The 15,986-nt window shown below is 52.3% G+C and overlaps 1 protein-coding gene across 1 annotated transcript; it reads left to right on the top strand.

Annotated features, from left to right (window-relative positions):
- The first annotated feature begins 6,476 nt into the window (after positions 1-6,476).
- Positions 6,477-15,986, top strand: FEM1B (fem-1 homolog B). The gene is made up of 2 exons (XM_060259923.1): positions 6,477-6,728; positions 12,970-15,986. The coding sequence occupies exons 1-2, from the start codon at positions 6,481-6,483 to the stop codon at positions 14,603-14,605; spliced, it is 1,884 nt and encodes a 627-aa protein (XP_060115906.1). The 5' UTR covers positions 6,477-6,480; the 3' UTR covers positions 14,606-15,986.

Here is a 15,986-nt window from a genome sequence, read left to right as displayed (position 1 = left end):
TCTCCATAGGAAATAATGGAGTACCCAGCAGACACCCCCCCTGCTTTCTGAAGACCCCGAAACGCGGGGGAAGGCCTCCAAACCAGGGGATCCCTTGCCCCCACCTGCTCGGGGGCAGCAGAAAGGGGGACGTGCTGCAGAGCCTCTTGGGGTGGACGCAGCGTCTTTGGGGCAGCCGGCAGGGAGGAGCTGGCCGTGCAGCACCTTCCCTTTGTTTCAAAAAGGTGAATTCTTCGCATTTGCAGCCTTGGCCACAGGCGCCAATGCAGAGAAGGCCTTGCCCCTTGGCTCTCCCGCAACACGCGGGGATTTGCAAGGTCAGAACAGCAGCTGCCCCCTGGGATGTCAGCGCGAGCAAGGGGGCTCGGCCTACCCCTGAAGCGATGGGGGAGGGGGACGATTGGCCCCCTAACTCAGTGGAAAGCTTACTCCACCCCAGCCTGTGTCTGGTTGCCAGCTCTGGGTTTGGAAATACCTGGAGATTGGAAAGTGGAGCCTGGGAGAGAGGAGTTTAGGGAGGGGTGGGTGGGACCTTGGTAAGGTATGATGCTATAATGCAACCCACCTCCCAAAGAAGCCGTTCTGTCCAGGAGAAGTGGGACACGGGATTTAACTAAATAATAAGCGATTTATGTAGCTGGAGAGCCATCATTCCAGATCTCCAGCCCCAACCTGGAGGCTGGCAACCATAGCTTCACGCCTCTGGTGCCTGTTTGAGAAGGGAGCTCTGGTCTCTACTAGGCATCCCTTTGCTGCCCCCATGTTGGGACCCCAGGAAGGTCCTGAGCCCCCTCAGGGGTCTGCAGACTTGGGAGAATGTCTTTGCTTTCTGTGTGTGTGTGTTTTAAAAAACCTTTCCTCCCTGCCCCCAATGCCTGTCTCGAGCTTGGGTCCCATGGGAGTGGCGGGGGGGGGGGGGGAAGAAACTAATCTCTTGTCCCAGAAGCATCTCCACCTGGTCTTGGCTGGTCTGTCCTGGAACTGTCCTTCCTGAAGGGGTGGTTTTCTGTCCACATGACCAACAGCCAAAATCCATGCCCTGTTGCTCCCTCCCCAGGGGGCTTCTGTTTCTCCTAAACTTTATGGCAGGGGTGTCAAACACGCAGCCCAGGGGCCGAATTAGGCTCTGGGAGGGCTCCTGTCAGGCCCCCCGAGCAACTGGCTGTCATCTGCTTCCTTCTCTCTCTTGCTTTGCCAGGCTCGCTCAATAGCACAGGAGCTACAAAGTCTATTTTCTGCATTGGCTGAGACTCCTCCCCAAGGGGTGGGGAGGCAGAGCTTGCTTTGCCAGGCTCTCTCAATCGCACAGCAGAGCTATTGAGCCAGGCCTCTCCTTCTTCTATTGGCTCTGCCCCCTCCTGGCCCCCTGGGGAGGGAAGGAAAGAGCCAGAGCTTCCTTTGCCCAGTTCCCTGGATTCCGTGGGAGAGATACAAAGAAAGCACCTTTAAGATCAATGGGTGCTGTTTTAAGGGGTTTTTTAAAAAATCTTCATGTTTGTCTGTGTCATTTATCTCTGCTATCTAATCTTAAATAGGTATACTACACATGGCCTGGCCCAACAAGGTCTCATTTATGTCAGAACTGGCCCTCATAACAGATGAGTTTGACACCCCTGCTCTATGGCATAGCTTTGACTCGTCCCCCTCCTGCACCTGCCCTGCCCTTTGCATTGACTTCAGGGGACTTAGGACAGAGCCAGTTTGGTGTAGTGGTTAACTGTGCAGACTCTTATCTGGGAGAACCAGGTTTGATTCCCCACTCCACCACTTGCAGCTGCTGGAATGGCCTTGGGCCAGCCAGAGCTCTCTTGTCTGGGAGAACCGGGTTTGATTCCCCACTCCTCCACTTGCAGCTGCTGGAATGGCCTTGGATCAGCCAGAGCTCTCTTATCTGGGAGAACCGGGTTGGATTCCCCCCTCCTCCACTTGCAGCTGCTGGAATGGCCTTGGGTCAGCCAGAGCTCTGGCAGAGGTTGTCCTTGAAAGGGCAGCTGCTGTGAGAGCCTTCTCCAGCCCCACCCACCTCACAGGGTGTCTGTTGCGGGGGAGGAAGGTAAAGGAGATTGTGAGCCGCTCTGAGACTCTTCGGAGTGGAGGGCGGGATATAAATCCAATATCTTCATCTACCTCACAGGGTGTCTGTTGTGGGGGAGGAAGGGAAAGGAGATTGTGAGCCGCTCTGAGACTCTTTGGAGTGGAGGGCGGGATATAAATCCAATATCTTCATCTACCTCACAGGGTGTCTGTTGTGGGGGAGGAAGGTAAAGGAGATTGTGAGCCACTCTGAGACTCTTCGGAGTGGAGGGCGGGATATAAATCCAATATCTTCATCTACCTCACAGGGTGTCTGTTGTGGGGGAGGAAGGGAAAGGAGATTGTGAGCCGCTCTGAGACTCTTCGGAGTGGAGGGCGGGATATAAATCCAATATCTTCATCTACCTCACAGGGTGTCTGTTGTGGGGGAGGAAGGTAAAGGAGATTGTGAGCCGCTCTGAGACTCTTCGGAGTGGAGGGCGGGATATAAATCCAATATCTTCATCTACCTCACAGGGTGTCTGTTGTGGGGGAGGAAGGTAAAGGAGATTGTGAGCCGCTCTGAGACTCTTTGGAGTGGAGGGCGGGATATAAATCCAATATCTTCTTCTTCGTCTCTGTTTAGAACTACACTGTGTACCTCTGCCCTGTCTCTTGTTTCTGCCACAGCTTCTGGGGTCCCCGTCCATGTGTCTTAGTCGTACTCCACACCCTAACATAATTGCCATGGCTCGGGCACCCACCAGGTGATGCAAAGGCATGGGAAAGATGACTTGCCCAGGGCAGCTATTAAAGGGTGAGCCGCCCACCCCACATTATCTGAAGTCAACATGGTTGATCAGGGTCAAACCCCTGAGGAGCCTTTGAGTTCAAATTCAGCTCTACTTCTGTGCCTGCAGGTGGTTCTTCTTGTAGAATTGGGGCACTCTGGTCTGTAATTGCATTTTAAGGCAGAACAGAGTAGGAGTCAAGTTGCACCTTTAAGACCAACTTAAAGCGTGGCGGGGGGAGGGAAATGTCTGCTGGGCACTCCAGGGGATCCAGTTCTATGAGCCCCAAAACTTTGTTAAAGGTGCAACCTGAGTCCTACTTTGCTCTACTGCTTCAGACCATCACAGCTGCCCACTTGGATCTATCTGTTTTAACGCAGAGTCGAACTGTAATCTCAGTGCGTATCAGAAGTGGGAGTAGCAAATCTTTTGGGCTCAGGCCATGGTCTGTGCATGCCTTTCTTGGTGCCTGCATGAGAACTTAACTGCAGATGAACAATCACCATTGGATACTCTATGCCAGATCAAGGGAGGGGGCATGAATGAATGACAGAGGCAAGGGTCATGGGGAGGAAGCCCCTCAAATACAGTTGCTTATATTTATAGACATATAGTCTATATTTATAGGCAAACTCAATAATTTGCCTCTTCTTTTATGGGCTCCCTGTGACAGAATTAGGCCATTTTTCCCCATGGCGCAGAGTGTTAAAGCTGCAGAACTGCAGTCCTAAACTCTGCTCACGACCTGAGTTCGATCCCCAGTGGAAGCTGGGTTGTCAGGTAGCCGGCTTGAGGTTGACTTATCCTTCCGAGGTCAGTCAAATGAGGACCCAGTTTGCTGGGGGGCAAGCGTAGATGACTGGGGAAGGCAATGGCAAACCACTCTATAAAAAGTTTGCCGTGAAAACGTTGTGAAAGCAGCATCACCCCAGAGTCGGAAACGACTGGTACTTGCACAGGGGACCTTTCCTTTCCCTCTGCATAATGCAGGGCACTGCCCCTCTAGAGTTTCCGCAGGCAGCAGCAGCAGCTCCAGTTGCCTGACTTTAAATTAACTATTCATTTTGTTGTTACCAAAACCACCGCAAAACAATTGCACCGGCCTGACCTCTGGTCCCATCAGCCAGATCGAGTTACGGATCATGTTAACTGTCTCTAGCAAATGACTAGTTATGACAAAAACCTCCATCCCCCTTCCCAGAGCTACTGGAAAGAGAGAGGCTTGCAGAAAGAATCTAGCGAAGGGATATCAAATTCCACTCAACATTTGGCTGGTGAGAAGAGGGGCAGATGTTAATGCAGTTCACACTGTGGCACAATGAAATGGAAAACACCAGCAAGGCCTTTGCAAGGTTCATCTAGTGCAAGCTTTCTTCTGAAGCTCGTTTCCAAGTTTCCTGTGGAGGTATGCATTCTTTTAAATTGGTGGCTGAACAAAGTTCAAGTCCAGACGGACCTTAAAGGTTAACACAATTTTCCAGATTCAAGTGGGTTGCCATGTTGGTCAGAAGCAATAGAACAAAGCTTGATACAGTGGCATCTTTAAGACCGATGAAGTTTAATTCTGGTACAAGCTGTCGTGTGCCTGCATGCTTGTACCCAGAATTAAACTTGGTTGATGTTAAAGGCGCCACTGGAATCAAACTTTGTTGTAGTATAACCTCTGAAAGTTAGGGTTGCCAATCCCCAGGTGGGGGCAGGGGATCCCCCAGTTTGGAGGCCCTCTCCCCGCTTCAGGGTCATCCTAAAGCGGGGTGGGGGAATGTCTGCTGGGCACTCCCGGGGGTGCAGTTCTATGAGCCCCCAAAGAAGGTATCCCTATCCCTCATTATTTTCAATGGAGGGAAGGTATTTAAAAGGTGTGCGGTCCCTGTAAATGTGATGGCCAGAACTCCCCTTGGAGTTCAATTATGCTTGTTACATATACTTGCTCCTGGCTCCACTCCAAAGTCTCCTGGCTCCACCCCCAAAGTTCCCAGATATTTCTTGAATTGGACTTGGCAATCCTGAGTTTTCTTTTTCTACTGCTGCAGCACACTGGGCTAACACTTCCATTGAGATATCCATTAAGTCCCCAAGTCCATCTCAGCAAGTTCAGACCCTGTTAGCCAATACATGAAGTTGGGGTTTTTTTGTCCCCATGTGCTTCATTTTACTTTTGCAGTGCAGATATTTAAGAATGAGCTGCCTTCAGTTCAGTGTGCCACCTGAATGGAAGGCATGCAACCCAAAGCAGAGACTCAGGCAGAGATGCTACAGGCAGTCTCTTCTGAGAATGGATAATTCTGCAGTACCCACTTCAGGAGTGAATTAATGGGTTGTGTGTCAACAGTCAACACCTAAGTGGACTGTGGGGCGGGGACCCTGAAAACCACCAGCTCAGGATGCTGCAGTTCAGCTGAAATCATGTTAAGAGCCAGCTTGGTGCAGAAGAAGAGTGAAAGACTAGGGAGACCTGGGTTTGAATCCCTCTTCTGCCATAGAAGATCGCTCTTGGACCAGTTACAGTCTAACCAAAAGTACGGGGTTGTTATGAGGATAAAAAGGAGGAGGGGGCAACAGTGTTGGAAGCCTCATTGAGAAAAACGGGCAACTTACTTACTAAAATCCAGGAAAAATTATAAAACTCTATTGGATTCACAATTCACAGAAAAAGAAATCCCAGAAACAATTGAAAATCTCAAAAAATAATAAACCTCCAGGTCCTGATGGTTCCCCTGCTGGATTCTACAAGGATTTTGCCACCACCTTAGTAGGTCCTCTGACAAATGCATGTAACACAATTATGGAAACAGGAGTACAATTTGTGGCATCCTCCTTTACCCTTCGTCCAAGCCAGCTTCGTGGCACTCCGCCATTTTCTCCTTACAACGACCCTGCGAGGTAGGCCAGTCTGGGCAAGAGCAATTAGCTCATCGTGGGCGCTTCGGACCTGGGGCCGGAGGAAGATCTGAACACAGATCTCTCTAGCCCTCGCGCGACTCCCTTCTCCCCCCTCCCACCCGAATCCCTCTTCTTGAAGCGCCCCTCCCCTCCATTCGCCCCCCCCCGTCCATGTTCTGCTTCCCTCCGGAACTATCCTTCAGGGAGAAGTTTCCTACCCGGACCCAAACACCCGCCTGAGAGACCACTTCCGCTTCCGGGATCCCAGACGCGGCAGAGGAAACGAAAAAAGCGAAAGCCGGCCAGGCGGGCTGGGAAGGGCACCTCGGGCGGCCCGTAGTTGCCGCCGCAGCCACTTCCTTCCTCCTCCTCCTCGCTCTGTGCCGCAGCTAAGCGGGAGACGCGCCGTGAGCCTCGCGAGCCCCCGTAGCCCGAGGTCTCCCGGGCGACCCTCCTTGGCCCCCGCGGCATTGCCCCGTCTCGGCACCCGTAGTCGCGGACCGGAAGGCCTGGTCGTCCGCGTGGGGCCTGCCGCGAGCGCAGGCATGGGTGGCGGAGGAGGCCGGCCGCGTCCCGCCTGAGGCGTCCCCCGTTCCCTTGGGAGGGCGCAGGGAACGGCAGGACGACGAGAAGCCCCGGCGCCCCGCCAGGCCCCACGGGGGTCGGCCCGCATGCCCCCCTCGGCGGCGGAGCCACGGCGGCCGGCGGGCAGGCGGAGGAGGGCGGCGAGGCGGGCGGGCTGGCCGTGGCCCCCGGGGCGGCGGAGGAGCAGGGCGGGCGGCGGCGGGCGGCCATGGAGAGCCTGGCGGGCTACGTGTACAAGGCGGCCAGCGAGGGCCGGGTGCTGACCTTGGCCGCCCTGCTGCTCAACCGCTCCGAGGGCGACATCCGCTACCTGCTCAGCTTCGTCACCCACCAGGGCGGGCAGCGCTCCACGCCCCTCATCATCGCCGCCCGCAACGGCCACGCCAAGGTCGTCCGCCTCCTCCTCGAGCACTACCGCGTGCAGACCCAGCAGACCGGCACCGTCCGCTTCGACGGGTACGTGCACGGCGGCGGCAGGAAGCCTGACGCCTCCTCCGCTGGGACTGGCCAGAGGGACATAGGCACAGACTGGCCGTGCGTCCTTTCCTCGAGAGCTTAGGCTAGCATAAAACGTGCTGCTGTTCAAGGTGCTACCGGACTCGCCACTGCTTTGCAGCGACACAGCTGATCCCTCTGGCTCTATAAGAGAGGGGCTTGGAGGAGGAGGACCCAGGAATCAACTGTGGGCAGGGAAGAGCCCGGCGGCACCTGGAAGCCTGATGCCTCTTACGCTAGCATGAGCTTTCATCTGTTGAAACTGGCCAAAGGGACATAGGCACAGGCTGGCCATGCGTCCTTTCCTCAAAAGTTTATGCTAGCATAAAACGTGCTGCTGTTCAAGGTGCTTCCAGACTCTTCACTGTTTTGCACAGCTGATCCCTCTGGATCTATAAGAGAGGGGCTTGGAGGAGGAGGACCCAGGAATCAACTGTGGGCAGGGAAGAGCCTGGCGGCACCTGGAAGCCTGACACCTCTTATGCTAGCATGAGCTTTCATCTGTTGAAACTGGCCAAAGGGACATAGGCACAGGCTGGCCATGCGTCCTTTCCTCAAGAGCTTAGGCTTGCATAAAACGTGCTGCTGTTCAAGGTGCTTCCGGACTCTTCCCTGTTTTGCAGCGACAGACTAGCACAGCTGATCCCTCTGGATCTATAAGAGAGGGGCTTGGAGGACCCAGGATTCACCTGTGGGCAGGGAAGAGCCCGGCGGCACCTGGAAGCCTGACACCTCTTACACTAGCATGAGCTTTCGTCTGTTGAAACTGGCCAGAGAGACATAGGCACAGACTGGCCATGCGTCCTTTCCTCAGGAGCTTATGCTAGCATAAAACGTGCTGCTGTTCAAGGTGCTTCCGGACTCTTCACTGTTTTGCAGAGACAGACTAGCGCAGCTGACCCCTCTGGATCTCTAAGAGAGGGGCTTGGAGGAGGAGGACCCAGGATTCACCTGTGGGCAGGGAAGAGCCCGGCGGCACCTGGAAGCCTGACGCCTCTTACGCTAGCATGAGCTTTCGTCTGTTGAAACTGGCCAGAGAGATATAGGCACAGACTGGCCATGCGTCTGTTCCTCAAGAGCTTAAGCTAGCATAAAACGTGCTGCTGTTCAAGGTGCTACCGGCCTCTTCACTGTTTTGCAGCGACAGGAGCTGTGCAGGCTCCTATGAGACCCTAGCACAGCTGATCCCTCTGGATCTATAAGAGAGGGGCTTGGAGGAGGAGGACCCAGGATTCACCTCTGGGCAGGGAAGAGCCTGGCGGCACCTGGAAGCCTGACACCTCTTATGCTAGCATAAGCTTTCGTCTGTTGAAACTGGCCAAAGAGACACAGGCACAGACTGGCCATGTGTCCTTTCCTCAGGAGCTTATGCTAGCATAAAACGTGCTGCTGTTCAAGGTGCTTCCGGACTCTTCACTGTTTTGCAGCGACAGACTAGCACAGCCGATCCCTCTGGATCTATAAGAGAGGGGCTTGGAGGAGGAGGACCCAGGATTCACCTGTGGCTCACCTTAGGCCTTGCTGTCCAGAGAAGAGAAGCCCCTGGTCAGCAAAGTGATGCCTAGTCGGAGACCAGAGCTGCCTTCTCAAACAGGCGCCAGAGGCACGGTGCTATGGTTGCCAGCCTCACCCTGGATCCTCATGTTCAGGGTGGCGGTGTGAGTGGCGTGCAGTGGGTGTGTTCGTGTCCTGGTTGGATTGGAAGGTGTTGGTTCTGTAAGCAACCTTTCCAGAATCGTAAAACCAGAAAGGAACCCAGGGGCTCTCTGGTCAAGCCAGCAGCTGTGAGGCAGCATCAGTGTATGTAGCATGACCGGCCTGAATCGTGATCAAAGAGTCAGGTATCGTCAGGTGACTTGACCAGGTGTGTCCTGCCAGTAAGGCTGCAGGAGAAAGCACACAAAGATATACCTTCTCACGCCACTCTCCAGCACTGATCTGGTTCCCCTGGAGGTTTATTAGTCACCTGAGTTTTCAAATATAGTGTCACAGCGGTGAGAGATTGGAAGGTGCATTTCTCTAACGTGAGGCAAAAGTCTTCAGGTTGTAAAACTTGTGTCTCGTAGGGAAAAACAATAGAATCCTATATTAAACTGTAAAGACAAATTCATTTTTACAGTAAGAGTTGTTCAGCAGTGGAATTGGCTGCCTAGGGAGGTGTTGAGCTCCCCCTCACTGGCAGTCTTCAAGCAATGGTTGGACAAGCATGTATCACGGATGCTCAAGTCCAGGGGTATCAAACATGCAGCCCGTGGGCCAAATCAGGCCCCCGGAGGACTCCTATTAGACCCCTGAGCAATTGGCTCTTGTCTGCTTCCTTCTCCTCTCTTGCTTCCTTCTGCATCTCAACTTGCTCTGCAAGGCTTGCTCAATCGCAGAGGAGCTACAGAGCAACTCTTCAATTTTCTCCATTGGCTGAGGCTCCTCCCCCTCCTAGTCCCCTGGGGAGGGTGGGGGGAAGAGCCAGAGCTTCCTTTGCCCAGTTCCCTGGATCCCATGGGAGAAATATAAAGAGAGCACTTTTAAGACCAACAAGTGCTAATGTTTTAAGCATTTTTTATTTTAAGGTTTTGTTTTTTTTAATCTTTAGTCGTGTTTGTCTGTGTCCTTTATGAATGCGGCCTGGCCCAACACGGCCTGGCCTGGCCCAACAAGGTCTCATTTATGTCAGATCTGGCCCTCATAGCAAATGAGTTTGATGCCCCTCCTCTAGTCCGATCCAGCTTTGAGCAGGGAGTTGGACTAGATGGTCTGTACGGCCCCTCCCAACCCTATGAGTTGATGTTGTATGATGACACGAACTGCTGTTGGAAAGGATCATCGCCAGATGCTACCCCTCGGAATCGTCTGCAAACACGGTCACGTTGAATTCTTTGCGTGTGGCTATTGGGTGCATTAATCACCCCAGTTCTAAAAAAACAAGGCAACAAAAATCTGGAGTCGTTCTGAAAAACTGAACTGGAGGTTTCAGTCCATTTTGTCCTTGAAAGGACAGCTGCTGTGAGAGCCCTCTCCAGCCCCACCCACCTCACAGGGTGTCTGTTGTGGGGGAGGAAGGGAAAGGAGATTGTGAGCCGCTCTGAGACTTTTTGGAGTGGAGGGCGGGATATAAATCCAATATCATCTTCTTTTTTTCTGATAGGTTTCAGCTCCCTCTGGTTGCTTTCCTAGCCATGGCAAAATACTGTTAATTGGGGGGGGGGGCTTGTTTTATTTTTTGCCTTCCTAAGGCTCAGGATGGCTTAAAAACAATTCTGGAGTTCTTAGCTCAGCTTTCTTCAGTGTGCTTTGAAGGTTGGCACGTGGATTTGAGTGCTCAAAAGTTCCCATGTGCATTTCCTTGCTGTCATAGGGCCCTGGTGGTTGAGGGGCTTTTGTCAGATGTCGCTGACAATTTCTTTCTGTGACATCGTTGAGTTGCTGGCTGCTGAGGCACAGACCATCCAGGAGGGCACGTGAGCAGCCAGTTCTCCCAGTTTCTCTATTCCAACGGATTACTAGGTATAATGGTATACTATTTGGGCTCTGTTTAATGTAGTCAGGAAAGTCTGGTTGGATTAAGTGCGAGGACAAATATTCTGTATTTAATTCCAGAAGAGGTCTGCAGTTTTACATAGGAAGTATTCCTTTCGGAGCCGTTCACACCGCATAGGATATCTCAGTTAAACATGAGAAGCGAACGGTCCTCTGCTCTTAAAACTGCTTTGTGATGAATGGGTGGGGTTGTTGTCTTAGCTGTACTTCAGCAGCTTGGAAGTTTCAGTTCTCAAATAAGGAAGTCCGCTAGCAGAGAGGGCGGGATAGAAATTGAAAGAAAGAAAGGAATGAATGGGTGATGCTCACTCCACCTGCTGTTGTTGCATAGACTGAAAAAGAACTTTTGTGGGCGAATACCTCTCAAATGAGGTATGCTGAGTATCTCATTAGGTGTTCAGAGTTGACCTTAAAATGTAAGTGTGTTGGTGCCTCACCCCCAAAGCTTTCTGTACATCCCTTGTTGATTTCAGGCAGCTAGGAGAGGCTGGAATGAGATCTAAACCTCTGTTTTTGAGTCACCAGGGAAGGCTCTGGAATCTGGAAAGAGCCCCGTGGCACAGTGTGGTAAAGCTGTGGTATTGCATTCTGAGCTCTCTGCTCACGACCTGAGTTCGATCCTGGTAGAAGCTGGGTTCAGGTAGGTGGCTCCAGGTTGACTCAGCCTTCCATCCTTCCGAGGTCGGTAAAATGAGTCCCCAGCTTGCTGGGAGGAAAGTGTAGATGACTGGGGAAGGCAGTGGCAAACCACCCTGTAAAAAGTCTTCTGTGAAAACATCGTGATTCGATGTCGCCCCAGAGTCGGAAACAACTGGTGCTTGCACAGGGGCCTACCTTTACCTTTTTAAAGAGAGGCTGGAAAGTGGAGTGAGATCTAACCTCTGTTTTTGCTCTGGAACCTCCCTTTCCTAGTTGAAGCTCTTCAAGTAGCTGTTGGCAGAGGAGTGGGAATTCTGAGAGGACAAAATAACTGGAGCAAGGCTTCTCCTGGCTTGTTTCCTTTCAGTCGCCTTAGAATTGAGTGTACAGACATGTTCCATCAAGGATTCCTTCTAAACACAACTCCTAAGGCTTTCGTTTTCTGTTCAGCATGTAATAAGAGCTTTGTGGAGAAGGCTGTGTAGTTTCCTCTCCCAGTGATAAAACAAGACAACCTGATGGAATGCTAGGCAGCTCATTGCCTTGACCCAAGAGGCACTGCGGGCAGGACATGGATCACTAGGCTGGCGCTAGGGGTTCTTGCGCCCCAGGCCGAACCTCCCCCCCCCGCCCCCACCCCAAGCGTTCTATTCGTGCGTTCTTTGCACGCCCTGATGACGTCACACTCCCCCCTCCCCAACTTTGCCGAGGCTTCTTGAGCCTTAGGAAGCCTTGGTGAAATCAGGAAGGCAGCGGGCATGTTCAGAGTTGGGCTTTGAGCGTGCTCGCTGCCGCCCCCCCCCCCCCACCTTGCTGAGGCTTCCCAAGTCTCTGTGAAGTCAGGAAGGCAGCAGACATGAGGAGAGGGGGCACCTCGTGGCGCACCTAGGCCAGATGGCACCCTAGGCAGCCACCTAGGCCCTGGGGATCAGAAGAGTCAGGATGAAAATTGACAGGGGGTGACTGTGGTGGAAATTTTGTGAGGGGCTGCTGGTTCAGGAAAGTTGGTAGGCAACCCGCCCCCCCTCTCCATTTTGCTTCAGGCAGGTGCATTGGGAGTCACAGTCACCTTCCTTGTCAGTACTTTTTGTGTACAAATGTTTTCAGACCATTACAAGAGTTTCTCCAGATTTCTTAGTGTCCTGTAGAGCCAGACAGAGAATAGTCGGGGACTGGGACGTCAATGTGGCTTCCTGTGGCACCTGTATTTTCTGCCAAAGTTGCTGTATTGGACTGTGCTGGGCAAGTCCTGTTCCTTAAATATCCAGGATGGCAGGCCCAGGATGGCTAGGAAAGGAAAGGTGCCCTGTGCAAGCACCAGTCGTTTCCGACGCTGGGGTGATGTTGCTTTCTCAGCGTTTTCACGGCAGACTTTTTTTTTTTTACGGGGTGGTTTGCCCTTGCCTTCCCCAGTCCTCTATGCTTCCCCCCACCCTGCAAGCTGGGTGCTCATTTTACCAGCCTCGGAAGGATGGAAGGCTAAGTCAACTTTGAGCCGGCTACCTGAAAAAGGATGGCTAACAAGTCTGTTAAAAATGGTGTCCTGTATTTGCTCTTTAAGAGTTGAAATTGTGGCTGATCATGGGCTACTTGTCAGCATTTAGGGTGAGATGAATCTTGCTTCCTTTACAGATTGAATGAGATACGAATGGATTGGCAATCAGCACCCCCCCCCCGCCCGGCTTTGTAACTTGCTCCACCTTGTGTTCCCCTCCAGTCTAAAAAAAGGTCAACCTGCCAAAGCTCCCTCTAAGCTGTGGAATCCTGTGAGCAAAACTTCTACTTCATGAGCTGTTGGCATTAAAGTTGTGAGCTCCCGCATAAATTAGCTTGCTCTGGGGCCATCCCTCCTGAGCTAAGCCAAAAATGTGTGAGCCGGAGGCTAAAAACACTGTGAGCTAGTTCACACTAGAGGGAACCCTGCTACCTGCTTAGCTTGCACAGAATCCCTCTCCACTTGCTGAGGTGAGCCCTATGGCTAGTTGATGAGCTCATTTTGAAATGGTTTTCTTATTTGTGTTTTCCTTAGGTACGTCATCGATGGCGCCACAGCACTGTGGTGCGCGGCTGGGGCTGGCCACTTCGAAGTCGTCAAGCTGCTGGTGAGCCACGGGGCTAACGTCAACCACACGACGGTGACCAACTCGACGCCCCTGCGGGCCGCGTGTTTCGACGGGAGGCTCGACATCGTCAAGTACCTGGTGGAGAACAATGCCAACATCAGCATCGCCAACAAGTACGACAACACTTGCCTTATGATCGCGGCCTACAAGGGCCACGTGGATGTCGTACGCTACCTTCTGGAGCAGCATGCCGACCCCAACGCCAAAGCCCACTGCGGCGCCACAGCTTTGCACTTTGCGGCGGAAGCCGGGCACCTGGAGATCGTCCGCGAGCTGGTGAAGTGGAAGTCCGCCATGATGGTGAACGGGCACGGCATGACGCCGTTGAAAGTGGCCGCAGAGAGCTGCAAAGCCGATGTCGTGGAGCTGCTGCTGGCGCACGCCGACTGCGACCGCAAGAGCCGGATCGAAGCGCTGGAGCTCTTGGGCGCCTCGTTCGCCAATGACCGGGAAAATTACGACATCATGAAGACCTATCATTATTTATATTTAGCCATGCTCGAGCGGTACAGGGACAGCGAGAACATCATAGAGAAGGAGATCCTGCCTCAGATCGAAGCCTATGGCAACAGGACTGAATGCCGGACTCCTCAGGAACTGGAAGCCATTCGGCAGGACCGAGACTCCCTACACATGGAGGGCCTCATTGTCCGAGAGCGGATTTTGGGTTCGGACAATATTGACGTCTCGCACCCCATCATTTACCGCGGTGCCGTTTATGCGGACAACATGCAATTTGAACAGTGTATCAAACTCTGGCTTCACGCCCTGCATTTGCGGCAGAAAGGCAATAGGAATACCCACAAGGACCTGCTCCGTTTTGCTCAAGTCTTCTCTCAGATGATACACTTGAACGAGCCGGTGAAAGCCAAGGACATTGAGAGCGTCTTGAGGTGCAGCGTCCTGGAGATCGAGCAGGGGATGGCCAGGGTCAAAAGCTCTCAGGATTCCGAGCTCCACACGGCTCTGGACAACTACGAATGCAATATCTTCACCTTCCTTTACTTGGTGTGCATCTCCTCCAAGACCCAGTGCCGGGACGAGGAGCAGTCCCGGATCAACAAGCAGATCTATAACTTGATCCACCTGGACCCGAGGACGCGGGACGGGTCCAGCCTGCTGCACCACGCGGTCAACTCTGGCACGCCGGTGGACGACTTCCACACCAACGACGTCTGCAGCTTCCCCAACGCGCTGGTCACCAAGCTCCTCTTGGACTGCGGCGCTGACGTCAACGCCGTGGACCACGAGGGGAACACCTCCCTGCACCTCATCGTCCAGTACAACCGGCCCATCAGCGACTTTTTGACGCTGCACTCCATCATCATCAGCTTGGTGGAGGCGGGGGCGCACACGGACATGACGAACAAGCAGAAGAAGACGCCCCTGGACAAAAGCACCACCGGGGTGTCCGAGATCCTCCTGAAAACTCAGATGAAGCTGAGTCTGAAGTGCCTGGCCGCTCGAGCAGTGAGGGTGTACCGCATCAGCTATCACAACCAGATCCCCAGAACACTGGAAGAGTTTGTAGAGTTCCACTAAGCCACCCCCTAGACGGAGGTGCCTCCCCCCCCTCCTGCCCTGGCCAAGGGTCAGACTCTAGTTAATAAAACACCAGGCAGAGCTTTTGAATTCCTTTTTCTCCTCCCTTCTTTCATCTACAGTCGGTATCTCAGCACACACACCCTTTCTCTCTCTCTCACACACACACACTTACTTGTGCATCAGTCTCACAAGCTGACTCACTTGCTTTAATTTGGAAACTTGTCACCAGCTTCCAAAAATCCAATTTGGGCAAACTCCTAATCAGAATGGGAGTAAACTATTTTGATCCTGCGATGCGCAAGGGTTTTTGCTGTGGAAGGCTGAGAAGGCCTTTGAGCAGCTCCCCGCAAAAAGATATTTGCGTTCAGCCTTTGTGTTCACCTCTGCAGCTGTAGGGAGAACAGGGAGGGAGGAGTGAAAAGAGAATTCAGGAGGGATCCAATTGCTGGGCTCTCAGTCCAGGGGAGTTTTATTCCTCACCAGCCTGTTTTTAATGCCTTTCTGTTCCCACTGAAAGTGTCGGTAATTTTTTTTTTTTAAAAAAGCAATTTCTGTGTGAAATGAAAAGTCACGTTGAACACTTCCTGCAAGCAAAGGAAGAAGATGCTGGATGAAACTCAGGTGTGTGAACGGGTTCATTCGACTATATTGGGTAGGGGGAAAAAACAGGCAAACCTGCTCTCTTTTTATTTAAGTTCCTTTTTAGAAAGCATCAAGCATGGATGCCCCCATCTTTGTTCTGGAGAATGCAAAGCATTTTGATTGCTAGGTCTAAAACTCACATCTGAAATGTTACCTGCTGTGTTTTCCTGGTATCTTCCAATCAGTTGCTCTACAAGGATCTTTTCGAAGGATCGTTTCTTTTAGATATATATATATAATGTCGAACCATTGGCGGGAAGACTCAGGGAGGAAGAAAGAGCTGCTTTTCTTTTTTTTTTTGCAGTGCCCGATCCCAAGAGTAGATTTTTTCCCTTTTCGTTCCTTTTCATTATGGAATTTTGCAGGAAAATTGGTCTTCCCCCACCCTCCCCTCACCTCCATCACAACAAAAGCCCCGATCATCTTCTGTGAAGGTTGATTTGTTTTTTAAAAGATCATTATCAGTACCGAGACTGGAGAATGTTTGTGGCTTGCGAGCAGCATCTCTCCTCGCCAGAAACTTCGGCAGCTGAATGTCAATTTTTGATAGGTTACAAAAATTGCACTCTTGCCCTCCCCTCCCGCCCGTTTTGGATGCCACTTTTTAACTGTCGAGATGGAGAAAGAATGTTCCACAGTCCTATTTTTGGAAACGGATCAGAGGGTTCTAAAAAAAAAGGAGGTTCTGGTCCCAGACACGTTTGTTTGTATTACAAATAAAACCTTGAATGTGAAA

Source organism: Heteronotia binoei, chromosome 19 (genome assembly GCF_032191835.1).
Source record: "Heteronotia binoei isolate CCM8104 ecotype False Entrance Well chromosome 19, APGP_CSIRO_Hbin_v1, whole genome shotgun sequence".
NCBI lineage: Eukaryota > Metazoa > Chordata > Lepidosauria > Squamata > Gekkonidae > Heteronotia > Heteronotia binoei.
The sequence above is the reverse complement of the archived record's forward strand: the minus strand, read 5'-3'. Positions and strand labels throughout refer to the sequence as shown.

Excerpts from the sequence above, each read along its gene's own strand:
- FEM1B (XM_060259923.1), top strand. The coding sequence starts at position 6,481 with ATGGAGAGCCTGGCGGGCTACGTGTACAAGGCGGCCAGCGAGGGCCGG. Across the intron at positions 6,729-12,969 it reads GGCACCGTCCGCTTCGACGG|GTACGTCATCGATGGCGCCA; the intron begins GTACGTGCACGG and ends TGTTTTCCTTAG.